The sequence below is a fragment of the Macaca nemestrina genome, chromosome 12, assembly GCF_043159975.1.
Source record: "Macaca nemestrina isolate mMacNem1 chromosome 12, mMacNem.hap1, whole genome shotgun sequence".
In the NCBI taxonomy this organism is placed as follows: Eukaryota; Metazoa; Chordata; class Mammalia; order Primates; family Cercopithecidae; genus Macaca; species Macaca nemestrina.
Window position 1 is genome coordinate 88,651,687 of NC_092136.1, and position 21,911 is coordinate 88,673,597.

The following is a 21,911-nucleotide window of genomic DNA, read 5'->3' on the forward strand; positions in this document are numbered from 1 at the left end:
CACCTTTTTTTTTTTTTTTTTTTTTTTTTTTGGCAGAGTCTTGCTCTGTCACTCAGGCTGGAGTGCAGTGGTATCACCTCTACTCACTGCAACCTCCTCCTCCCAGGTTCAGGAGATTCTCATGCCTCGACCTCCAGGGTAGCTGGGATTACAGGCGTGCACAACCATGCCCGGTTGATTTTTGTGTTGTTAGTAGAGACAGGGTTTCACCATGTTGGCCAGGCTGGTCTTGAACTCCTGGCCTCAAGCGATCCACCCACCTCAGCCTCCCAAAGTGCTGGGATTACAGGCGTGAGCCAATGTGCCCAGCCACAATTTCACCTTTGAAGCTACTTTTCTTTAGTCTGTTGTAAATTTGCTAAGTGATAAATGAAGGAATGATGTGTTCAGCTGTCATCTCAGAAAAGCCTGACCATACTTCAACAATAAAGCCAGCCCTTTATTTCCATATCCATTAATGTCTACCTTTTGTCATAATTGTAATATTTTCTGAAACAATGTTATTTATATTTCTCATTGCTTTCTTTTTTATCTGCCCCATTTGAATGTAAGCTTTTTAAGGGCAGGGACTCTGTTTTCATTAATTGCTGTCTTTCCAATACCTGTAAGATCTATTGGCAGATGGGTGCACAAAAGTATTTGTTGACCGAATGAATGAGTAGAACCACTTACCACTGATGAGGATATAGAGAAATGAAGGATGGAGGTGAACGACTTCTAACAGAGGAAAAGGACAGAGGAGTGCATAACTGTGATATGACATCTTTCTACAAGAGAATATGCTGGGAGTCACAGACCACATGTTGAGAATCACTGAATTATTCCCCTCCTCAATCAGTAAATGGAGGTCCTTGATCAACAAGTAGAATAATTCAATAAGGAATTATTTTATACTAAAAAGAGAGATGTCTGAAATATTGGCAGTTCTCTATTTGGATTAATAAATAGATCAAAATGACATACAGCAGGGTGTTGAGTATTGATGCAAATGGAGTTACTCCAATGCCTCCAGCCACACAGAGGCTGATCTCATAGTTCAGTGATTCCTCAAACGGACTTCCAAAAGGACCATCAATATACAGCCTGTAGAGCAGTCAGACAAAGGTGGGAAAAAATGAAAATAAGTTAAATTAATTTTCTGTACCATATAATAAACACGCTGAATACAATCTCTACACTTTGTGATAGGACAGGCCTTATTTCACTGATTCTCATAATGGTCAGCCTAAAGGAATAACAAATGTTGTTTATGAATTGTCAAGATTAAAACAAGTACATCTGTTTCTCAGTATGCCTTTTTTTGAGGAACCATTAATTAAAAGTATAGAGTAATGTAAATATGATCATGCCAGAGAGCTAAGGACAAGTTAAAGCTCTGATCATATTAGATTACTATATGGGACTAAAATAAAATAACGATTGCTTTACTGTGTCTAAATTCAAAAAATATTTTTTTCCAATGGCAGTAGTAGAAATACTTATTTAAACATTTACTATGTAAACAGAAAAATAATAGGAGTAAGGAAAAGAATTTGGCACTGTTCTTCCTCTTGGCCTGGTTGTTCATAAGTATAGAACTTTACTTATAAACTGATAGTTCTTTAGCTGTAAAGAGCAGTCACAAAGGAAGCTCTGAAGTTCTAATTAGTCTGCTCATGTTTATATATTCAAGTGTGTGTGTGTGTGTGAGAGAGAGAGCATAGCGAAATCCTTCTTAATGCAATAGAAATGCTAATTGTTCATATAATAATTCATCCTCCCATTCTTTCTTAGTAACAGACAATTAATTTTATTCAGGGAAGCAAAATGTCCAGCCAAAACAGTACATTTCTCAAATTCCCTACGTCTGTTTTGGCTGTGTGAATATGTTTTGGCTGTGTGAATATATTTTGGCCACTGCCCCCTCCTTCCTACTTGTCTGCTTTCTGAGCTACACACCCACACACACACCCTCCCCACTCCCCACAAAGCTACTCTTCAGTGTTTGAAATAAATCTGGACAGGACAACTAGAACTCAGTGTTCTAGTCATTTACTAGGGCTGGGATACCAGACAAGTTACTTGTCCTCTCTAAACTGGATTTCCTTCATCTATAAAAGAGTCAATAAGATGTGATACTACAGAACAAAAAGTGTGCTAAGAATTGTAGAGGGCCAAACAAATATCAGAAATATATTTTGTTAATGGCATCAATCAGTGCCTACAGTATACAGACAGGCCTTCTGGGAGGCCCAGCATTGATGCAAGAAATGGGCTAAGTCCAGTATGAGCTGGGAAATGTAAGTGGGAATTTGGTTTTAAAGCACTTAGAGAATCAGTTGTTTTTCATTTGAAATGCTTTTTTTTTTTTTTTTTTTTTTTTTTTTTTTTTTGTACCAGGAGAGAGAAAACTTTGCTTTTCTTGGAGAAAATAAGAAGATAAAATTACTAGTAATTTATTATTTCATGACATCCAGTTTTTTGAGGGAGATGGAAACTGAAACTGCTTAAATCACTTTTTTTTACATATTTAATCTGATTAATGTGGGAAATATACTGCCTTTCATTTATGAGCAGTGACTTTCTCCCAATCATAGTACACGGTCTTTAAAAGAATGCCATGTTGTTATTATCATAACATATGTAACCAGATTGTAGAAATTACAGGCAACTCGGGGGGGCGGAGCAAGATGGCCGAATAGGAACAGCTCCAGTCTCCAACTCCCAGCGCGAGCGACACAGAAGACCGGTAATTTCTGCATTTTCAACTGAGGTACTGGGTTCATCTCACTGGGGAGTGCCAGACGATCGGTGCTGGTCAGCTGCTGCAGCCCGACCAGCGAGAGCTGAAGCAGGGCGAGGCATCGCCAAACCTGGGAAGAGCAAGGGGGAAGGGAATCCCTTTTCCTAGCCAGGGGAACTGAGACACACAACACCTGGAAAATCGGGTAACTCCCACCCCAATACTGCGCTTTAAGCAAACAGGCACACCAGGAGATCATACCCCACACCTGGCCGGGAGGGTCCCACACCCACGGAGCCTCCCTCATTGCTAGCACAGCAGTCTGTGATCTACCGGCAAGGCAGCAGTGAGGCTGGGGTAGGGGCGCCCGCCATTGCTGAGGCTTAAGTAGGTAAACAAAGCTGCTGGGAAGCTCGAACTGGGTGGAGCTCACAGCAGCTCAAGGAAACCTGCCTGTCTCTGTAGACTCCACCTCTGGGGACAGGACACAGTAAACAATAACAAACACAGCAGAAGCCTCTGCAGACGCAAACGACTCTGTCTGACAGCTTTGAAGAGAGCAGTGGATCTCCCAACACGGAGGTTGAGATCTGAGAAGGGACAGACTCCCTGCTCAAGTGGGTCCCTGACCCCTGAGTAGCCTAACTGGGAGACATCCCCCACTAGGGGCAGTCTGACACCCCACACCTCACAGGGTGGAGTACACCCCTGAGAGGAAGCTTCCAAAGCAAGAATCAGACAGGTACACTCGCTGTTCAGAAATATTCTATCTTCTGCAGCCTCTGCTGCTGATACCCAGGCAAACAGGGTCTGGAGTGGACCTCAAGCAATCTCCAACAGACCTACAGCTGAGGGTCCTGACTGTTAGAAGGAAAACTATCAAACAGGAAGGACACCTACACCAAAACCCCATCAGTACATCACCATCATCAAAGACCAGAGGCAGACAAAACCACAAAGATGGGGAAAAGGCAGGGCAGAAAAGCTGGAAATTCAAAAAATAAGAGTGCATCTCCCCCAGCAAAGGAGCGCAGCTCATCGCCAGCAACGGATCAAAGCTGGACGGAGAATGACTTTGACGAGATGAGAGAAGAAGGCTTCAGTCCATCAAATTTCTCAGAGCTAAAGGAGGAATTACGTACTCAGCGTAAAGAAACTAAAAATCTTGAAAAAAAAGTGGAAGAATTGATGGCTAGAGTAATTAATGCAGAGAAGGTCCTAAACAAACTGAAAGAGATGAAAACCATGACACGAGAAATACGTGACAAATGCACAAGCTTCAGTAACCGACTCGATCAACTGCAAGAAAGAGTATCAGCGATTGAGGATCAAATGAATGAAATGAAGCGAGAAGAGAAACCAAAAGATAAAAGAAGAAAAAGAAATGAACAAAGCCTGCAAGAAGTATGGGATTATGTAAAAAGACCAAATATACGTCTAATTGGGGTGCCTGAAAGTGAGGGGGAAAATGGAACCAAGTTGGAAAACACTCTTCAGGATATCATCCAGGAGAACTTCCCCAACCTAGTAGGGCAGGCCAACATTCAAATCCAGGAAATACAGAGAATGCCACAAAGATACTCCTCGAAAAGAGCAACTCCAAGACACATAATTGCCAGATTCACCAAAGTTGAAATGAAGGAAAAAATCTCAAGGGCAGCCAGAGAGAAAGGTCGGGTTACCCACAAAGGGAAGCCCATCAGACTAACAGCAGATCTCTTGGCAGAAACTCTACAAGCCAGAAGAGAGTGGGGGCCAATATTCAACATTCTTAAAGAAAATAATTTTAAACCCAGAATTTCATATCCAGCCAAACTAAGTTTCATAAGTGAAGGAGAAATAAAATCCTTTACAGATAAGCAAATGCTTAGAGATTTTGTCACCACTAGGCCTGCCTTACAAGAGACCCTGAAGGAAGCACTAAACATGGAAAGGAACAACCAGTACCAGCCATTGCAAAAACATGCCAAAATGTAAAGACCATCGAGGCTAGGAAGAAACTGCATCAACTAACGAGCAAAATAACCAGTTAATATCATAATGGCAGGATCAAGTTCACACATAAAAATATTAACCTTAAATGTAAATGGACTAAATGCTCCCATTAAAAGACACAGACTGGCAAACTGGATGAAGAGTCAAGACCCATCAGTCTGCTGTATTCAGGAGACCCATCTCACATGCAGAGACATACATAGGCTCAAAATAAAGGGATGGAGGAAGATTTACCAAGCAAATGGAGAACAAAAAAAAGCGGGGGTTGCAATACTAGTCTCTGATAAAACAGACTTTAAACCATCAAAGATCAAAAGAGACAAAGAAGGCCATTACATAATGGTAAAGGGATCAATTCAACAGGAAGAGCTAACTATCCTAAATATATATGCACCCAATACAGGAGCACCCAGATTCATAAAGCAAGTCCTTAGAGACTTACAAAGAGACTTAGACTCCCATACAATAATAATGGGAGACTTCAACACTCCACTGTCAACATTAGGCAGATCAACGAGACAGAAAGTTAACAAGGATATCCAGGAATTGAACTCATCTCTGCAGCAAGCAGACCTAATAGACATCTATAGAACTCTCCACCCCAAATCAACAGAATATACATTCTTCTCAGCACCACATCGTACTTACTCCAAAATTGACCACGTAATTGGAAGTAAAGCACTCCTCAGCAAATGTACAAGAACAGAAATTATAACAAACTGTCTCTCAGACCACAGTGCAATCAAACTAGAACTCAGGACTAAGAAACTCAATCAAAACCGCTCAACTACATGGAAACTGAACAACCTGCTCCTGAATGACTACTGGGTACATAACGAAATGAAGGCAGAAATAAAGATGTTCTTTGAAACCAATGAGAACAAAGATACAACATACCAGAATCTCTGGAACACATTTAAAGCAGTGTGTAGAGGGAAATTTATAGCACTAAATGCCCACAAGAGAAAGCAGGAAAGATCTAAAATTGACACTCTAACATCGCAATTAAAAGAACTAGAGAAGCAAGAGCAAACACATTCGAAAGCTAGCAGAAGGCAAGAAATAACTAAGATCAGAGCAGAACTGAAGGAGATAGAGACACAAAAAACCCTCCAAAAAATCAATGAATCCAGGAGTTGGTTTTTTGAAAAGATCAACAAAATTGACAGACCACTAGCAAGACTAATAAAGAAGAAAAGAGAGAAGAATCAAATAGACGCAATTAAAAATGATAAAGCGGATATCACCACCGAACCCACAGAAATACAAACTACCATCAGAGAATACGATAAACACCTCTATGCAAATAAACTGGAAAATCTAGAAGAAATGGATAATTTCCTGGACACTTACACTCTTCCAAGACTAAACCAGGAAGAAGTTGAATCCCTGAATAGACCAATAGAAGGCTCTGAAATTGAGGCAATAATTAATAGCCTACCAACCAAAAAAAGTCCAGGACCAGATGGATTCACAGCTGAATTCTACCAGAGGTACAAGGAGGAGTTGGTACCATTCCTTCTGAAACTATTCCAATCAATAGAAAAAGAGGGAATCCTCCCTAACTCATTTTATGAGGCCAACATCATCCTGATACCAAAGCCTGGCAGAGACACAACAAAAAAAGAGAATTTTAGACCAATATCCCTGATGAACATCGATGCAAAAATCCTCAATAAAATACTGGCAGACCAGATTCAGCAACACATCAAAAAGCTTATCCACCATGATCAAGTGGGCTTCATCCCTGGGATGCAAGGCTGGTTCAACATTCGCAAATCAATAAACATAATCCAGCATATAAACATAACCAAAGACAAGAACCACATGATTATCTCAATAGATGCAGAAAAGGCTTTTGACAAAATTCAACAGCCCTTCATGCTAAAAACGCTCAATAAATTCGGTATTGATGGAACGTACCTCAAAATAATAAGAGCTATTTATGACAAACCCACAGCCAATATCATATTGAATGGGCAAAAACTGGAAGCATTCCCTTTGACAACTGGCACAAGACAGGGATGCCCTCTCTCACCACTCCTATTCAACATAGTGTTGGAAGTTCTGGCTAGGGCAATCAGGCAAGAGAAAGAAATCAAGGGTATTCAGTTAGGAAAAGAAGAAGTCAAACTGTCCCTGTTTGCAGATGACATGATTGTATATTTAGAAAACCCCATTGTCTCAGCCCAAAATCTCCTTAAGCTGATAAGCAACTTCAGCAAAGTCTCAGGATACAAAATTAATGTGCAAAAATCACAAGCATTCTTATACACCAGTAACAGACAAACAGAGAGCCAAATCAGGAATGAACTTCCATTCACAATTGCTTCAAAGAGAATAAAATACCTAGGAATCCAACTTACAAGGGATGTAAAGGACCTCTTCAAGGAGAACTACAAACCACTGCTCAGTGAAATCAAAGAGGACACAAACAAATGGAAGAACATACCATGCTCATGGATAGGAAGAATCAATATCGTGAAAATGGCCATACTGCCCAAGGTAATTTATAGATTCAATGCCATCCCCATCAAGCTACCAATGAGTTTCTTCACAGAATTGGAAAAAACTGCTTTAAAGTTCATATGGAACCAAAAAAGAGCCCGCATCTCCAAGACAATCCTAAGTCAAAAGAACAAAGCTGGAGGCATCATGCTACCTGACTTCAAACTATACTACAAGGCTACAGTAACCAAAACAGCATGGTACTGGTACCAAAACAGAGATATAGACCAATGGAACAGAACAGAGTCCTCAGAAATCATACCACACATCTACAGCCATCTGATCTTTGACAAACCTGAGAGAAACAAGAAATGGGGAAAGGATTCCCTATTTAATAAATGGTGCTGGGAAAATTGGCTAGCCATAAGTAGAAAGCTGAAACTGGATCCTTTCCTTACTCCTTATACGAAAATTAATTCAAGATGGATTAGAGACTTAAATGTTAGACCTAATACCATAAAAATCCTAGAGGAAAACCTAGGTAGTACCATTCAGGACATAGGCATGGGCAAAGACTTCATGTCTAAAACACCAAAAGCAACAGCAGCAAAAGCCAAAATTGACAAATGGGATCTCATTAAACTAAAGAGCTTCTGCACAGCAAAAGAAACTACCATCAGAGTGAACAGGCAACCTACAGAATGGGAGAAAATTTTTGCAATCTACTCATCTGACAAAGGGCTAATATCCAGAACCTACAAAGAACTCAAACAAATTTACAAGAAAAAAACAAACAACTCCATCAAAAAGTGGGCAAAGGATATGAACAGACATTTCTCAAAAGAAGACATTCATACAGCCAGCAGACACATGAAAAAATGCTCATCATCACTGGCCATCAGAGAAATGCAAATCAAAACCACAATGAGATACAATCTCACACCAGTTAGAATGGCGATCATTCAAAAGTCAGGAAACAACAGGTGCTGGAGAGGATGTGGAGAAATAGGAACACTTTTACACTGTTGGTGGGATTGTAAACTAGTTCAACCATTATGGAAAACAGTATGGCGATTCCTCAAGGATCTAGAACTAGATGTACCATATGACCCAGCCATCCCATTACTGGGTATATACCCAAAGGATTATAAATTATGCTGCTATAAAGACACATGCACACGTATGTTTATTGCAGCACTATTCACAATAGCAAAGACTTGGAATCAACCCAAATGTCCATCAGTGACAGATTGGATTAAGAAAATGTGGCACATATACACCATGGAATACTATGCAGCCATCAAAAAGGATGAGTTTGTGTCCTTTGTAGGGACATGGATGCAGCTGGAAACCATCATTCTTAGCAAACTATCACAAGAACAGAAAACCAAACACCGCATGTTCTCACTCATAGGTGGGAACTGAACAATGAGATCACTTGGACTCAGGAAGGGGAACATCACACACCGGGGCCTATCATGGGGAGGGGGGAGGGGGGAGGGATTGCATTGGGAGTTATACCTGATGTAAATGACGAGTTGATGGGTGCAGCACACCAACATGGCACAAGTATACATATGTAACAAACCTGCACGTTATGCACATGTACCCTACAACTTAAAGTATAATAATAATAAATAAATTAAAAAAAAAAGAAAGAAATTACAGGCAACTCTTTAAAGTCTTGCTATAACATAGAGATGAAATCAATTTGACACATTTTTGAACTTCAGTTGATAACTAATGAAAAGAACATTTATGAAGGATTGTGGATCTAAGATAATTCTAAGAATAAGAGATATCTTCTTCTCTGACCCCCTCAGAAATATATAAACATTTTTTACATTTAAATTTTTCCCTTGAAAGCAGTATTTACACTTTAGAAAACTGATTTAATTCTTTCATTAAGATTAATGAGTTTCAAGCTACATTTCTATTTTATGTGGCTGAATGTAAATATACTTGTTAAAGCTTTTAACATGGTGCCTGAACATAGTGAGAACCTGATAAATATTAGATATTTAAGAATAACATAATAAATACTATATTATTATTAAAAGTAAAGGTTTGTAATTCATAACATTTAATGTTCATGTAAGTGTAAAGTTTTGAAAAATATTTGCCTTTTAAAATCTTTTCTGATCAGCTGTCACTTTAAACAGTTCTTTTAATTAATAAAAAAATTTCAAGGGTCTGGTGTAGTGGCTCACACCTGTAATCCCAGCACTTTTGGAGGCTGAGGCAGGACAATTGCTTAGGGCCAGAATTTTGAGACCAGCCTGAGCAACATAATGAGACCCTTGTCTTAAGTATTAGCTGGGCATGGTGGCAAGTGCCTGTAATCCCAGGTACTAGGGAGGCTGAGGCAGGAGGATGGCTTAAGTCCAGGAGGTTGAGACTGCAGTGAGCTGTGATCACACCACTGCACTCCTGCCTGAGTGACAGAGTAAAACTCAGTGTCCAAAAAAAATTTTCTTTTTCAAGAAATGCCTGAGACTCTTACCTCAGAAACCTAAAATAAGTTATAATAACAATGGATACTCTTCACCGAACATTTAATCCAGGGTTGGTACTGAATGTTCTATGTATACCTTCACTGTTAATCCACACAACAAATTTCATAGGAAAGTATAATGCCTATTTTATTGCATTGGGAACTAAAACTCAAAAAGGTTAAATAATTTTCTTAAGGTCACACTTATATTAAGGGGGGAGGACTTTTACTAAATTCATTCTGAATCTAACTCCAAAGTTAGATTCAAAGTTACTATTTTTTTAATAATCAGATAATAATCATTACAATTATCAAATATTTTGGTGAGATGTATTATATAAAGGTAAAAACAAAAAAAGGTTCCAGGACAATTATCATCTAACAATTCTCTCTTCATGTAGGAAAAAAGTGAGTGTGATTAACTATTCCTCCGGAGAGGATGGTATTGCAGTTTTAGACCATTCTAGTCTCAGGAGGTAATCATATCAATAGAAACAACAAACAAAAGGAATGAGTTTAAAGTGTGTGATGGTTCTCCCTTGATGGTTTTCAAATTTTACTGTGTATCAGAATTTCCTGTAGGGCTTGTTAAAACACAGAATGCTAGGCCCTACTCCGAGTCTTACTGACTCAGAAGTCTGAGCATTTGTAGTTTCCACCATTCCCCCAGGAGATACTGATGTTGCTGACAGAGCAGGTAAGGAGGGTAAGGAGTGAGTTAGTGTAGGTGGTGATTTTACAGAGGGTCCCTGACTTAGGATAGTTCGATTTAAAATTTTTTGACTTTATGATGGAGTGAAAACGATATGTACTCAGTAGAAACTGTACTCAAAATTTTGAATTTTGACCCTTTTCTGGACTAGTGGTATTTGGTACAATAGTCTCTCATGATGCCAGGCAGCTGCCACAGCTGCCAGTCAGACACATGATCATGAGCTTAATCAACCAATATTGTACTCCACAGTGTATAGCAACATTCAATACAGGTAGGTAATTTTCCAATCCCTGCCCCTCTCCCTCCCCAGTGTCTATTGTTCCCATCTTCATGTCTCTGTGTACCCAATGTTTAATTTTCTGTTTTTGCACGTAAACAGAAATAAAAACAAATAACTTATTTTCATCTCAATAGATACAGAAAAAGTTTTCGATAAAATCCAACATCCCTTTATGATAAAAACCCTCAATAAACTAGGCATATAAGGAACATGTCTCAAAATAATAACAGTCATCGATGACAAACCCACAACCAACACCATCCTGAAATGGCAAAAGATGGGTGCATTTCCCTTGAGAACCAGAACAAGACAAGGGCGCCCGCTCTCACCACTCTTATTCAACATAGCACTGGAAATTCTAGCCAGAGCAGTCAAGCAGGAGAAAGAAAGAAAAAGCATCCAAATAGGAAAAGAAGTCATACTGTCTCTCTTTGATGATGATTTGCTTCTATACCTAGAAAACCCTAAAGACTCTGCCTGATAAATGAGAGAACTGATAAATGACTTCAGTAGTTTCAGTATACAAAGTCAATGTACAAAAATTAGCAGCATTTCTGTATACCAATAACATTCAAGCTGAGAGCCAAATCAAGAACTCAATCGCACTTACAATAATTTGTAATTATTATCTAATGCAATCTCATGTTAAAATAAAAGCAACATTGTTAAAAAAAAAAAAAACTCTGACATTTATCTCTTGGAATTCTGAATGATTCAGTTCAGTCAAGGCCTTACAAATTAATTAATTTAAAGTCTGCAAGGATAAAAATTCTTTGGCAAGGAGTCCCCATAAAATAATCATGCTATCAAAATTATTCTCTCATAACCATTACGAATTGTTACATTTAATATAAGATTTTTAACAAAGGAAGGATTTTAGGCTACTTTGTTGACTGACAATTTCTGCTTAAAAATAAAAAAACAAACCCCAAATAAACAACAAAAATTTCTCAAACCTAAAAACTAAAGACTGAAAACATGTATGGCAGCTGAATACAGGATGGGGTGACAAAGAAAGTAAATGGCTCTCAAAGGCACTAGATGGAGACTCACCTGTGCTTAATCTCTTAATCTATCTCCAGAAAGTGGCTACTTCCCCAACTTGTTCTGTGATTTTGGCCACCTAACCTCCAGTTATAGACTCAGCTTGGCCCTATCCTTCAACCAATTCTTATCAGAGTCAGGAATGAGTTGTGCTCTCAGTCAGCACTAAGGCTTGTTCATTGCTTGCTCATTAGCCTTGCACTAACACAGCTTCTTGACTTACATCTCTGAGCCAAAATCTTTACAATTTAAACAGTGCCTCGGTTTTACAGTCCTGATGACAGGGTTTTGCCTTGTGAATCCCAGCCCAGGGGTTGGGATCCACTACTTGCTGACAGACCAGCATCCTTTGGACATCCTACTTGCCTAGTTTTGCAAATATCAATAGTATTTGGCATTCTTATAACTACATTCCACACTCTAGTCAGAATACTACCTTTTAGATCTCTTGCCATCCAAGTATTGGAATTTCACATACTATATAAAAGAAAGTCTAAATGTAAGGATTAGAAGATGAAAGATAGTAATTCTTTTGTGAAATACAATATGTATACTGTGGAAAATCTTATGAATTATTGTGCTTGTAGAAACTGTACCGGAATAACCACTACCACAAATAGGCAGACACACAAGGGAAAGGGCTCCTTCCTGACTAATCCAAGCAGAGCACATCACCCAGAGCCACCTCTACCAGACAGGACAATGCATCCCTTCTGACAGGATTTAGAATGGATTGAATATACAAAAGCAGCCCACATGACAGAGCCTTTCCCCCTGCCCTGAGGCAAGCAATCGCTTTGAGAAATGGCAGAACAGAGCTGACAATGAGAATAGTGATGAGAATTCACTTTTGCAAGAGGCCAGGTGCTTTCTGATTTTAAATATCACAAAGACTTACAAGAAACAATTGTGTCACGCATTGGGCATTCCTCAAAGCGACATTAGAAGGAAGGTATCTCCATCATCATCATTTGTAATATAGAACAAAAAGTCAACATAAAGATGCTCAGATTACCACTCTCCCTCAATCATGGAGGACTTAAACCAGAACGTGACTCAAGTGAAAAAGCCTGAAGTCACCCAAAGCTCTTTCCTTCTCCCTCTCTCTCTTCCTCTCCTTCTTGCATAATAGTCATCACATTCTGTTAATTATGCCTCCTAACACCCTTAGACCTATCTGATCTTCCATATTACTATTACCACAGTACGAATCCATTATCATTTCCTGCCTGAATATGAAATTGCCAACAAGCTAGTGTGCTGGCCCCATGTGGTACCTCATGCACCTCTCTAGTTTCATGAAAAATCTATAAAAATGTAAGTCTAATTATCTTTCTGCTTGGCTTAAAATCCTTTCATGGGTCTTCATTGTCTTTACAACAAAGTTCAAGGTCATTTAAGTGGCAGTCCAGGCCAGATACAGTGGCTCATATCCGTAATCCAATACTTTGGGAGGCTTAGGTGGGATGATTGCTTAAGGCTAGGAGTTCAAGACCAGCCTGTGCAACAAAGACCAGGCCTGTGACAACAATGTGATAAGACCTATGTCTCCGGCCGGGTGTGGTGGCTCATGCCTGTAATCCCAGCACTTTGGGAGGTCAAGGCAGGTGGATCACCTGAAACAGGAGTTCGAGACTAGCCTGGCCAATATGGTGAAACTTTGTCTCTACTAAAAATACAAAAATTAGCCGGGCGTGGTAGCACACATCTGTAATCCCAGCTACTTGGGAGGCTGAGGCAGGAGAATCGCTTGAATCTGGGAGGCAGAAGTTGCAGTGAGTAGAAATCGTGCCATTGCACTCCAACCTGGGTAACAGAATAAGACTCCTTCTCAAAAAAAAAAAAAAAAAAGAAATCTATGCCTCTAAAAAAAAAAATTTATATCTATATATATATGCCAGGCCTGGTGGCACACACCTGTGGTCCCAGCTACACTGGAGGCCAAGGCGGGAGGTTCACTTAAGCCCAGGATGTTGAGGCTGCAGTGGGCTGTGCTTGCACCACTGCACTACAGCCTGGGTGACAGAATGAGACCTTGCCTCAGAAAACAGAAGGTATTCTAGGCCCTGTCCATATTTCTACTTATACCTTGACTCCAAGTGTGTGCATGTGTGTTGCACATGCATGCACACACATGCTCTACACATACACAGTTTTCAGCCACCTGGAAGTAATCCCTCAACGACCCAACCACTTCTAAGTTAAGTATTATTTGAGGGGCCAAACAAATCTGGATTGGAGACCCAGCTCTGCCATGTGACTTTGGGTAGAGCATTTACCTCTTTGAATCTCAGTTCTCTTATCTGTAAAATTAGGGAAATAGTACTACCTAACTTAGAGAGGAATAGTAAGAATTAAATTAATAATGCATATAAAGCACAATTCCTGGCATGTGTAGTGTTCATTATGTATTACTATTATAAATGAAAATAACTTGGGCCAGGCACAGTGGCTCACACCTGTAATCCCAGCATTTTGGGAGACCAAGGTGAGCAGATTACCAGGTCAGGAGTTCGAGACCAGCCACTATGGTGAAACTTTGTCTCTACTAAAACTTTGTCTCTACTAAAAATACAAAAATTAGCCTGGTGTGGTGGCTCACGCCTGTAAACCCTTCTACTCAGGAGGCTGAGGCAGAAGAATTGCTCGAACATGGGAGGCAGAGCTTGCAGTGAGCTGAGATCTCACCACTGCACTCCAGCCTAGGCGACAGAGCGAGACTCCGTCTAAAAAAGAAAAGAAAAGAAAAGAACTTGGCTCAGGTTCAGATGACAAGTACATTACAGACATGCAGATTGAACAGAAATTATTAAAGATGGATGATGTATTGAAGAAGAACTCAAAACGTGGCTAGGAAAGAGAAAGGAGGATAAGCTGGAGAACAGACTGTGGAAAGGTCATCTGAGGCTTTGCAGTTTAAGGGTATTACCCAAAATCACCATTTGAAGTCATTTTTACGTAGCCCATTAGAAATGAGATTGAGTTAGGACATTGCTTTTATTGTCCAAACAATCAAGGTTGTTCTTTGGAAGCAAACCAAGTCAAAAAAGAACAGCTCTAAAATTTGTCATAAATGATATTCCTCTCTAAACAGTTCAGATATTAGGAAGCTCAGAGAACTTGATTTTTATGAGAACCAAGTAGAAATAGTTTATTCTTGTATTTTCACAATATTTTTACATACATTGTGGTTAAAACTTCCAGAGCCACTCGGTCATGTTTTGCTGGTTTAATTGCCAAAATGGTTGCAAGTAATTTGTGGATAAAATTAAACCAGATGCACTTAACCATTTTACATGTCCAAGCTGTATTTACAAGGATAAAAATAGATCATAACTACTCTCTAGTCTACATATGTCATGAACTTAAGTCCTTCAGAGTTAATTAGCAATAAAACTTGTTTCTTTATCTCCATTTGTTTCCTCCAACCTATAAATCAACAATATGAACAATATGCATTTTGTATTAGAGGCACATTCTTTTTTAAATTCCTTTCTACTCATCTATCTCTTTCTGACAACTGTCACACCTCTTCATGCTCTGAGAATTTTCATGGAGCAATGTCTAAAATTACATCCTGATGAGAATGGATGCCCTAGCTTTGGCAATGGGTCAAATAAGAGCTCACAAATGTAGAAACTGATTAATGAACATTCTTATATTTTAGAAGAGTGTTTCCAAACACCATTGCAGGTGATATTTTTTAAATGCCTTTCCCTTAGACATGGAGATATATATATATATATATATATATATATATATATATATATATCCATATGCATTTCAGACCCAGTCAGTTCTCTTCATGAATATTTTTCACCTAAATAAAGGATACACATTTCCATATTTCATTATTTGTTAGATGTCTCTTGGTAACAGGAAGTTAAAGATTATAGGGACACTATGTTGACTAAATAGCAACCCCAGACCAAATCCAAAATACCACAGCTTACACTAACCAGTACACAATGACTCCATGCTAGTGATGTTATGATCTATGTGGGTTATGTCATGATCTGTAAATACCACTCTGTGACACAGCGTAATTTTATAGGGCAAGGAAGTTGCTTTGTAACCCATATTTTAGGTCTTAAATCACATTTCAACCAGAAAAATGAGGAAAAAATCTCAGTGTAGATATACATAACAGTGGTTGTGAATAAAATACATTCTAATTGTTTGACTTGTATTTCAACTTTACAGATTTTTTTTTAAGTTACAAAGCTACAAATTCTTTGACGTTCAGTTATCTGCAATGATGAACAAATGTGTGTGTTCTGAGTGCACCTACCAAACATTTCTCCTTCTCATTCCCTTACCTGGGACCATCCTACTCCCTGTGACAAAACAATATTGAATTTAGGCCAATTAACAACTCTAAAATGACCTCTAAGTTTCATGTGAAAGGAAGAGTTGCATGTCTCTTACTTCAATCAAAAACTAGACATGATTAAACTTAGTGAGGAAGGCATGTTGAAAGCTGAGATAGGCATAAAGTTAGGCTTCTTGTATCAAACAGTGAGCCAAATTGCTAATGCAAGGGAAAAAGTTTTTGAAGAAAATTAAAAGTGCTATTTCAGTGAACATATGAATAATAAGAAAGCAAAACAGTCTTATTGCTGATATGGAGAAAGTTTTAGTGGTCTGGGTGATTAAACCAGCCACAACACAACATTCCCTTAAGCCAAAGACTAATCCAGAACAAGGCCCTAACTCTTTTCAATTCCATGAAGGCTGACAGAGATGTGGAAGCTGCAAAAGAGAAGTCTGAAGCTAGAATAGGTTGGTTCATGAGGCTTAAGAAAAGAAGCCATCTCTATAATATAAAAGTTCAAAGCAAAGCAGCAAGTGCTGATGGAGAAGCTGCAGCATATTATCCAGAAGATCTAGCTGAGATGATAGATGAAGGTGACTACACTAAACAACAGATTTTCAATGTAGACAAGACAGCCATCAAGTGGTAGATGCCATCTACAGTGTTCACAGCTGGAAAGGAGCAGTCAATGCCTGGCTTCAAAGCTTCAAAGGATAGGCTGACTCTTGTCTATAGACTAATGTAGTTGGTCACTTTAAGTTGAAGCAGTGCTCATTTACCATTCTGAAAAACTTAAGGCCAATAAGAATTTTGCTAAATCTACCCTGTTTGTACTCTATAAATAAAAGAACAAAGTCTGAAAAACTTAAGGCCCATAAGAATTATGCTAAATCTACTCTGTTTGTACTCTATAAATAAAAGAACAAAGTCCAGATTAAAACACGTCTGTTTATAGATAGCATGGTTTACTGAATATTTTAAGCCCACCAGGAAAAAAAAAAAAAGATTATATCCAAACTGTTACTACTCACATAGGCAGTGAGCAAAGCTCACACCAGAACAATAACAATGAAATGAATTCAACCTAAGCATCCATCAATGGATGACTGGATAAATAAAATACTGTATATATACATAATCAAATACTATTCAGGAACAAAAAAGAACAAAATAATGACTTTTGCAGCAATATGGATAAAACTGGAGACATTACCCTGAATGAAATCACTCAGACACAGAAAGTCAAATACTTAATGTTCTCACTTAAAAGAGAGAGCTAGATGATGTGTACACATGGATGTAGAGTATGGAATGATAGACAGTGGAGACTTGAAAGGTTGCAAGGGGGCTAAGAAGTAGGTGAATAATGAGAAATTACTTAATGGATACAATGTATGTTATTCCAGTGATGGATACCCTAAAAGCCCTGACTTGGCTACTATACAATCTATCCATGGATCAAAATTACGTATGTACCACATAAATTTATACAAATAAATTTTTAAAATTACTGCTCACTGACAATGCACCTAGTCAACCAAGAGCTATGATGTAGATGTACGTGAAGATGAATGTTGTTTGCAGGCCTGCTAACATTACATCCATCTTGCAATCCATGGATCAAAGAGAAATTCTGACTTTCAATTGTTATTATTTAAGAAATACTTTTCATAAGGCTATAGCTACCATAGACAGTGATGCCTCTGGTAGATCTGGGCAATGTAAATTTAAAAACATCCTGAAAATTATTCACCTTCTACGTGCTATTAAGAACATCATGACTCATGGGAGGAAGTCATATTACCAAAATTAATAGGAGTTTAGAAGAAGTTTATTTGAGCCCTCATGGTTAACTTTGAGCGGTCCATGACTTCAGTGGAGGAAGCAACTACAGACATAGTGTAAATAGAGAACTAGAATTACAAGTGGAGCCGGAATATATGATTGAATTGCTGCAATCTCATGATATAATTTGAATAAATGAAAAGTTGCTTATTATGGATGAGCAAAAAAAAAAAAAAAAAGCAGTTTTTTCTTTTGTTTTTTGTTTGTCTGTTTTTGGAGTTTCACTCTGTTGCCCAGGCTGGAGTACAGTGGCACAATCTCAGCTCACTGCAACCTCCACCTCCTGGGTTCAAGCAATTCTCCCACCTCAGCCTCCCAAATAGCTGGAAATACAGGCGGGGGCCACCACACCTGGCTAATTTTTATACTTTTAGTAGAGATCGGGTTTCACCATGTTGGCCAGGCTGGTCTTGAACTCCTGCCCTCAAGTGATCCACCTGCCTCAGCTTCCCAAAGTACTAGGATTACAGGAAGAAAGTAGTTTTTTTTTAAGATAAAATCTACTCCTGGTAAAGAAGCTATGAAAATGCTGAAATGACAACAAAAGATTTAGGATATCATATAAATTTTCTTGATAACACAACAGCAGGGTTTGAGAGGATTGAGTTCAATTTTTAGAGAAGTTATGCTGTGGGTAAAATGCCATCAAACAGCATCACAATCTACAGAGAAATCTTTTGTAAAAGGAAGAGCCAATTGATGCAATAAACTTCATGGTTTTATTCTAAGAAATTGTAACAGGTGCCCCAACCTTTAACAACCACCTTCCTAATCAGTCAGCAACCATCAACATCGAGGAAAGATCCCCTACCAGCAAAAAGTTTATGACTTGCTGAAGGCACAGATGATTGTAAGCATTTTTAACAATAAAGTATATTTTAATTAACGGATGTACATAGTATTTCTAGACATATCTAGGCTACTGCAAACTTAAAAGGCTATAGAATACTGTTAAATTTACTTTTATATGCACTGAGAAACTAAAAGAAAGTGTGACAGCTTTATTGCAGTATTGACTTTATTGCGGCAGCCTAGAATCAAACCCACAATATTTCTGAGGTATTCCTGTAGCTGCAAATAGATAACCACCTGGGAAACTACTATGACTACCCTATCAAGCAAAGGCATTAGGCAAACTGTAAGCCTAAGAGGCAGAAAAGCAGGCATCATCAGCCTCTGCCAACAGCCACTGTAAGTAAAAATACAAATAGGTGTGCATCAATTATTTCGGGCACATTCATGCTCCTGGTCAACATGTACATATAGACCAAAGTATGCATTCAAGGCTGATTAGGCACATATATGTCTTTGTGTATGTTATCAGGAGATTGCAAGTTTATTGCTAAAAATTAAGCCTGGATTAAAAGTTGAAACAATGCACAAGCAATATGATTAGGATTTTATATTTATTTTTGTGATCATAATTAAGTGAGTATTACCAAAGCTAAGTATTAGAGGGAAAATAATTTCCCCAGAAAGCAAAGTTTATGAATACTTGAAAAAACTCTTAAAGAAATCAAAGAATTTGACATAGTGATTAGATGAAATATGTATAAACCAAATTCTATTCCTTTAAGTTGATGGCGTTTCTTTTCTATTTCAGATATTAGTTTATTTATTCTTTAGCCTTTTGCACACTAACTATTAAAGAGAGCTAAACACTCATAGAGGAGGCCCCAAGATGCCACAGGAATGATCAAGATTCAGCATGTATCAGTCTTTAGGGAAGGAAATGTGTTATAAGAGGCCTGGTATTTCCTTAACCTTCAGGAAGATGAAGGCATATTCCTTCAACAAGTACGTATGCTTGGGGCATCTATGAGAAGGAAAGGTCTGCTTCATATAACAAAGCATCAGAAGATTTCACTTCCCCAGTTTTCAATATGATAAATAAGAATATATAGAGATTGTTAAAAACCGTATCTAGCCCGTGGTTATTTTGAAAATGACTTGCTACAATATAAATGAATCCTTGCATTTAAAGGACAGTAAATAGTAAACCAGATGAAGTATCACCGACGAAATGCTGTCCCTGTTGATACAGCATCAAGCAAAAAGAATCAGACATAGATGCACACAGCCTGTTGATCGCACTGTGCAGCAGCTCCTCAGTCAAAGTTGGGTTGCAATTAAAAGTAAGTCTTTCTTCTATGACCCAGCTTCAAGGAGCCTGAGACATTATACTGCAGAAGATGTCTTAGTTAGTTAGGGTAAGTTATTCAGGATTTTCAGAAATCTTAAGAAAGATTACATTTTGTTTTTGCCTTCCCAAATCTCTCCCAGCACTATACCCACTGTCTTATCAAAACCCAGTGAACCCCTTTTGCTTACTTGGGATAATTTCTAGATTGAATGAAGGGCAGAATTTCGGAGTCTTGACTAGATGGAGGCAGTAGTAAATCTCGAAATCGCTCTGTCAAAAGAAAAATAAACATCAAGCTGTGAAAAGATAAAAGTCATGAAAATAATTTCAAAATGGAAGTATTTCCTATTGGTTTATTTTGTTAGCCATTTTGACTGTATATCCATCCTTTAATAGAAATTTACCCACCATTTTATGTATTACTAATATATATATATAGTGTATGTGTGCGTGTGTATATATCTATATATGGATAGATTATAATATTTTAATCATAAATATATATGTAGCCATTAAGGATAAATAGGTATAGATATATAGATAACACATATTCATATATTTATTTTAAATATATAAAATTAAGCCTGGATTAATATTTGAAATAGTTACATTTATCCTATAAATATATATAATATATATATTTCACACATACATATTTCTCATATATAAATATAAAAATATATATTTATTTCCTTAATGGCAACATATATCTTTATGATCAAATCTTATCATTGAAAGGTTAGGGAAAACATACATGACCAATCAACATATTAAGAGATGCATAGTCTCATTAGTAACCTGTGCCATGTGAATCAAAACCAGACACCATTAACTAGCATTTATGTCATGTAGCATTCAATTGACAGAAATTAGTCTCCCAAAACCAAGTGTTGGAGAGGATGTTGATCAACCTAAGCTCTTATATGCTGCTGGTGGGAGTCCAAATTGGTACAATAGCTTTTGAAGACAATTTGGCATTATCATTTAAGTTTTACTTTTATATAGTCTGTGGCCCAATATTTCCACTTTCAGGGATACACCCTGCAGAAACTTTCACATGTGTCTTAGCAAGTATGAGAATGTTCACAGTAGCACCGCTCATAGAACAACATAAATGGAAGCAGCTCAGTTGCTCACTGACATGGCAGAATGGACGTTTGTGCTTATTCACAAAATGAAGTATTAACTGAAGTGAAACTGAATGATTTCAGTTACAAATAAAAACATAATGAATCATATTAATATAATGTTGAGTGAAATAAAATCCCAGCAGATTACATATAACAGAATAGAATTTTTATTGAGTTAAAAAAAAACTAAGCAATGTATTATTTAAGTATGATATATATGAAATAAAACAAACCAATTCAAAAGAAGGACATGCACAATTCAGAATAATGATTATCTTTTAGGAAAGGTAGGGGAATGAAATAGGAGAGAAGCAAAAGGGTAAACCTAAGTAACTGTTAGTGTTTCATATGTAGTAACTGTCATATCATAAATGAATAAATGAATGAAGGAATGACAGCCAGGAAAAGACCAATAATGACTGCATATCCTGAGCTAAGAATTGATTTAGTAAACTTCAGTGCATATCAATTCATAATGAAGAAAAGAGAGAAAATAGGAGGGAGGGGGGAAGAGGAAGGGAGAAAGAAAAGGAAAAAAACAAAGGACAAAGGAAAAAATCCTAGATGTTACCTTGGAAATACTTACGCTGCATAGCTATCTGCATGGCATAGAGTATGCACATTTTCAGGAATAGATATGCATTACCTCTAGAGTCATATCTATGGAAAGGCTTCCTTGATCCCTCCATTACTTTTTTGTTCTCTCCTCCTGCCCTATTTGGAATAGGCTTGACCGACTGTGTACTCCCCGTACACCTTGTGATTCCACTTTCACAGAAT

General features: G+C 37.9%; 1 protein-coding gene across 11 annotated transcripts in view; it reads right to left on the reverse strand.

The window, feature by feature from the left end:
* LOC105468896 (NADPH oxidase 4) overlaps nt 1-21,911 on the reverse strand; it is a 171,794-nt gene that overhangs the window by 16,022 nt on the left and 133,861 nt on the right. For 7 of the 11 annotated variants that reach the window (XM_071075414.1, XM_071075410.1, XM_071075408.1 and 4 more), the window contains 3 exons: nt 20,190-20,271; nt 964-1,083; nt 673-717 (listed from right to left, as the gene is read on the reverse strand). In XM_071075414.1, coding sequence (XP_070931515.1) covers nt 673-717; nt 964-1,083; nt 20,190-20,271 — 247 coding nt within the window. Of the gene's footprint in view, nt 1-672; nt 768-963; nt 1,084-20,189; nt 20,272-21,911 lie in introns of all 11 variants that reach the window. The other 4 variants (XM_071075413.1, XM_071075415.1, XM_071075409.1 and 1 more) reach the window with 2 other exon arrangements.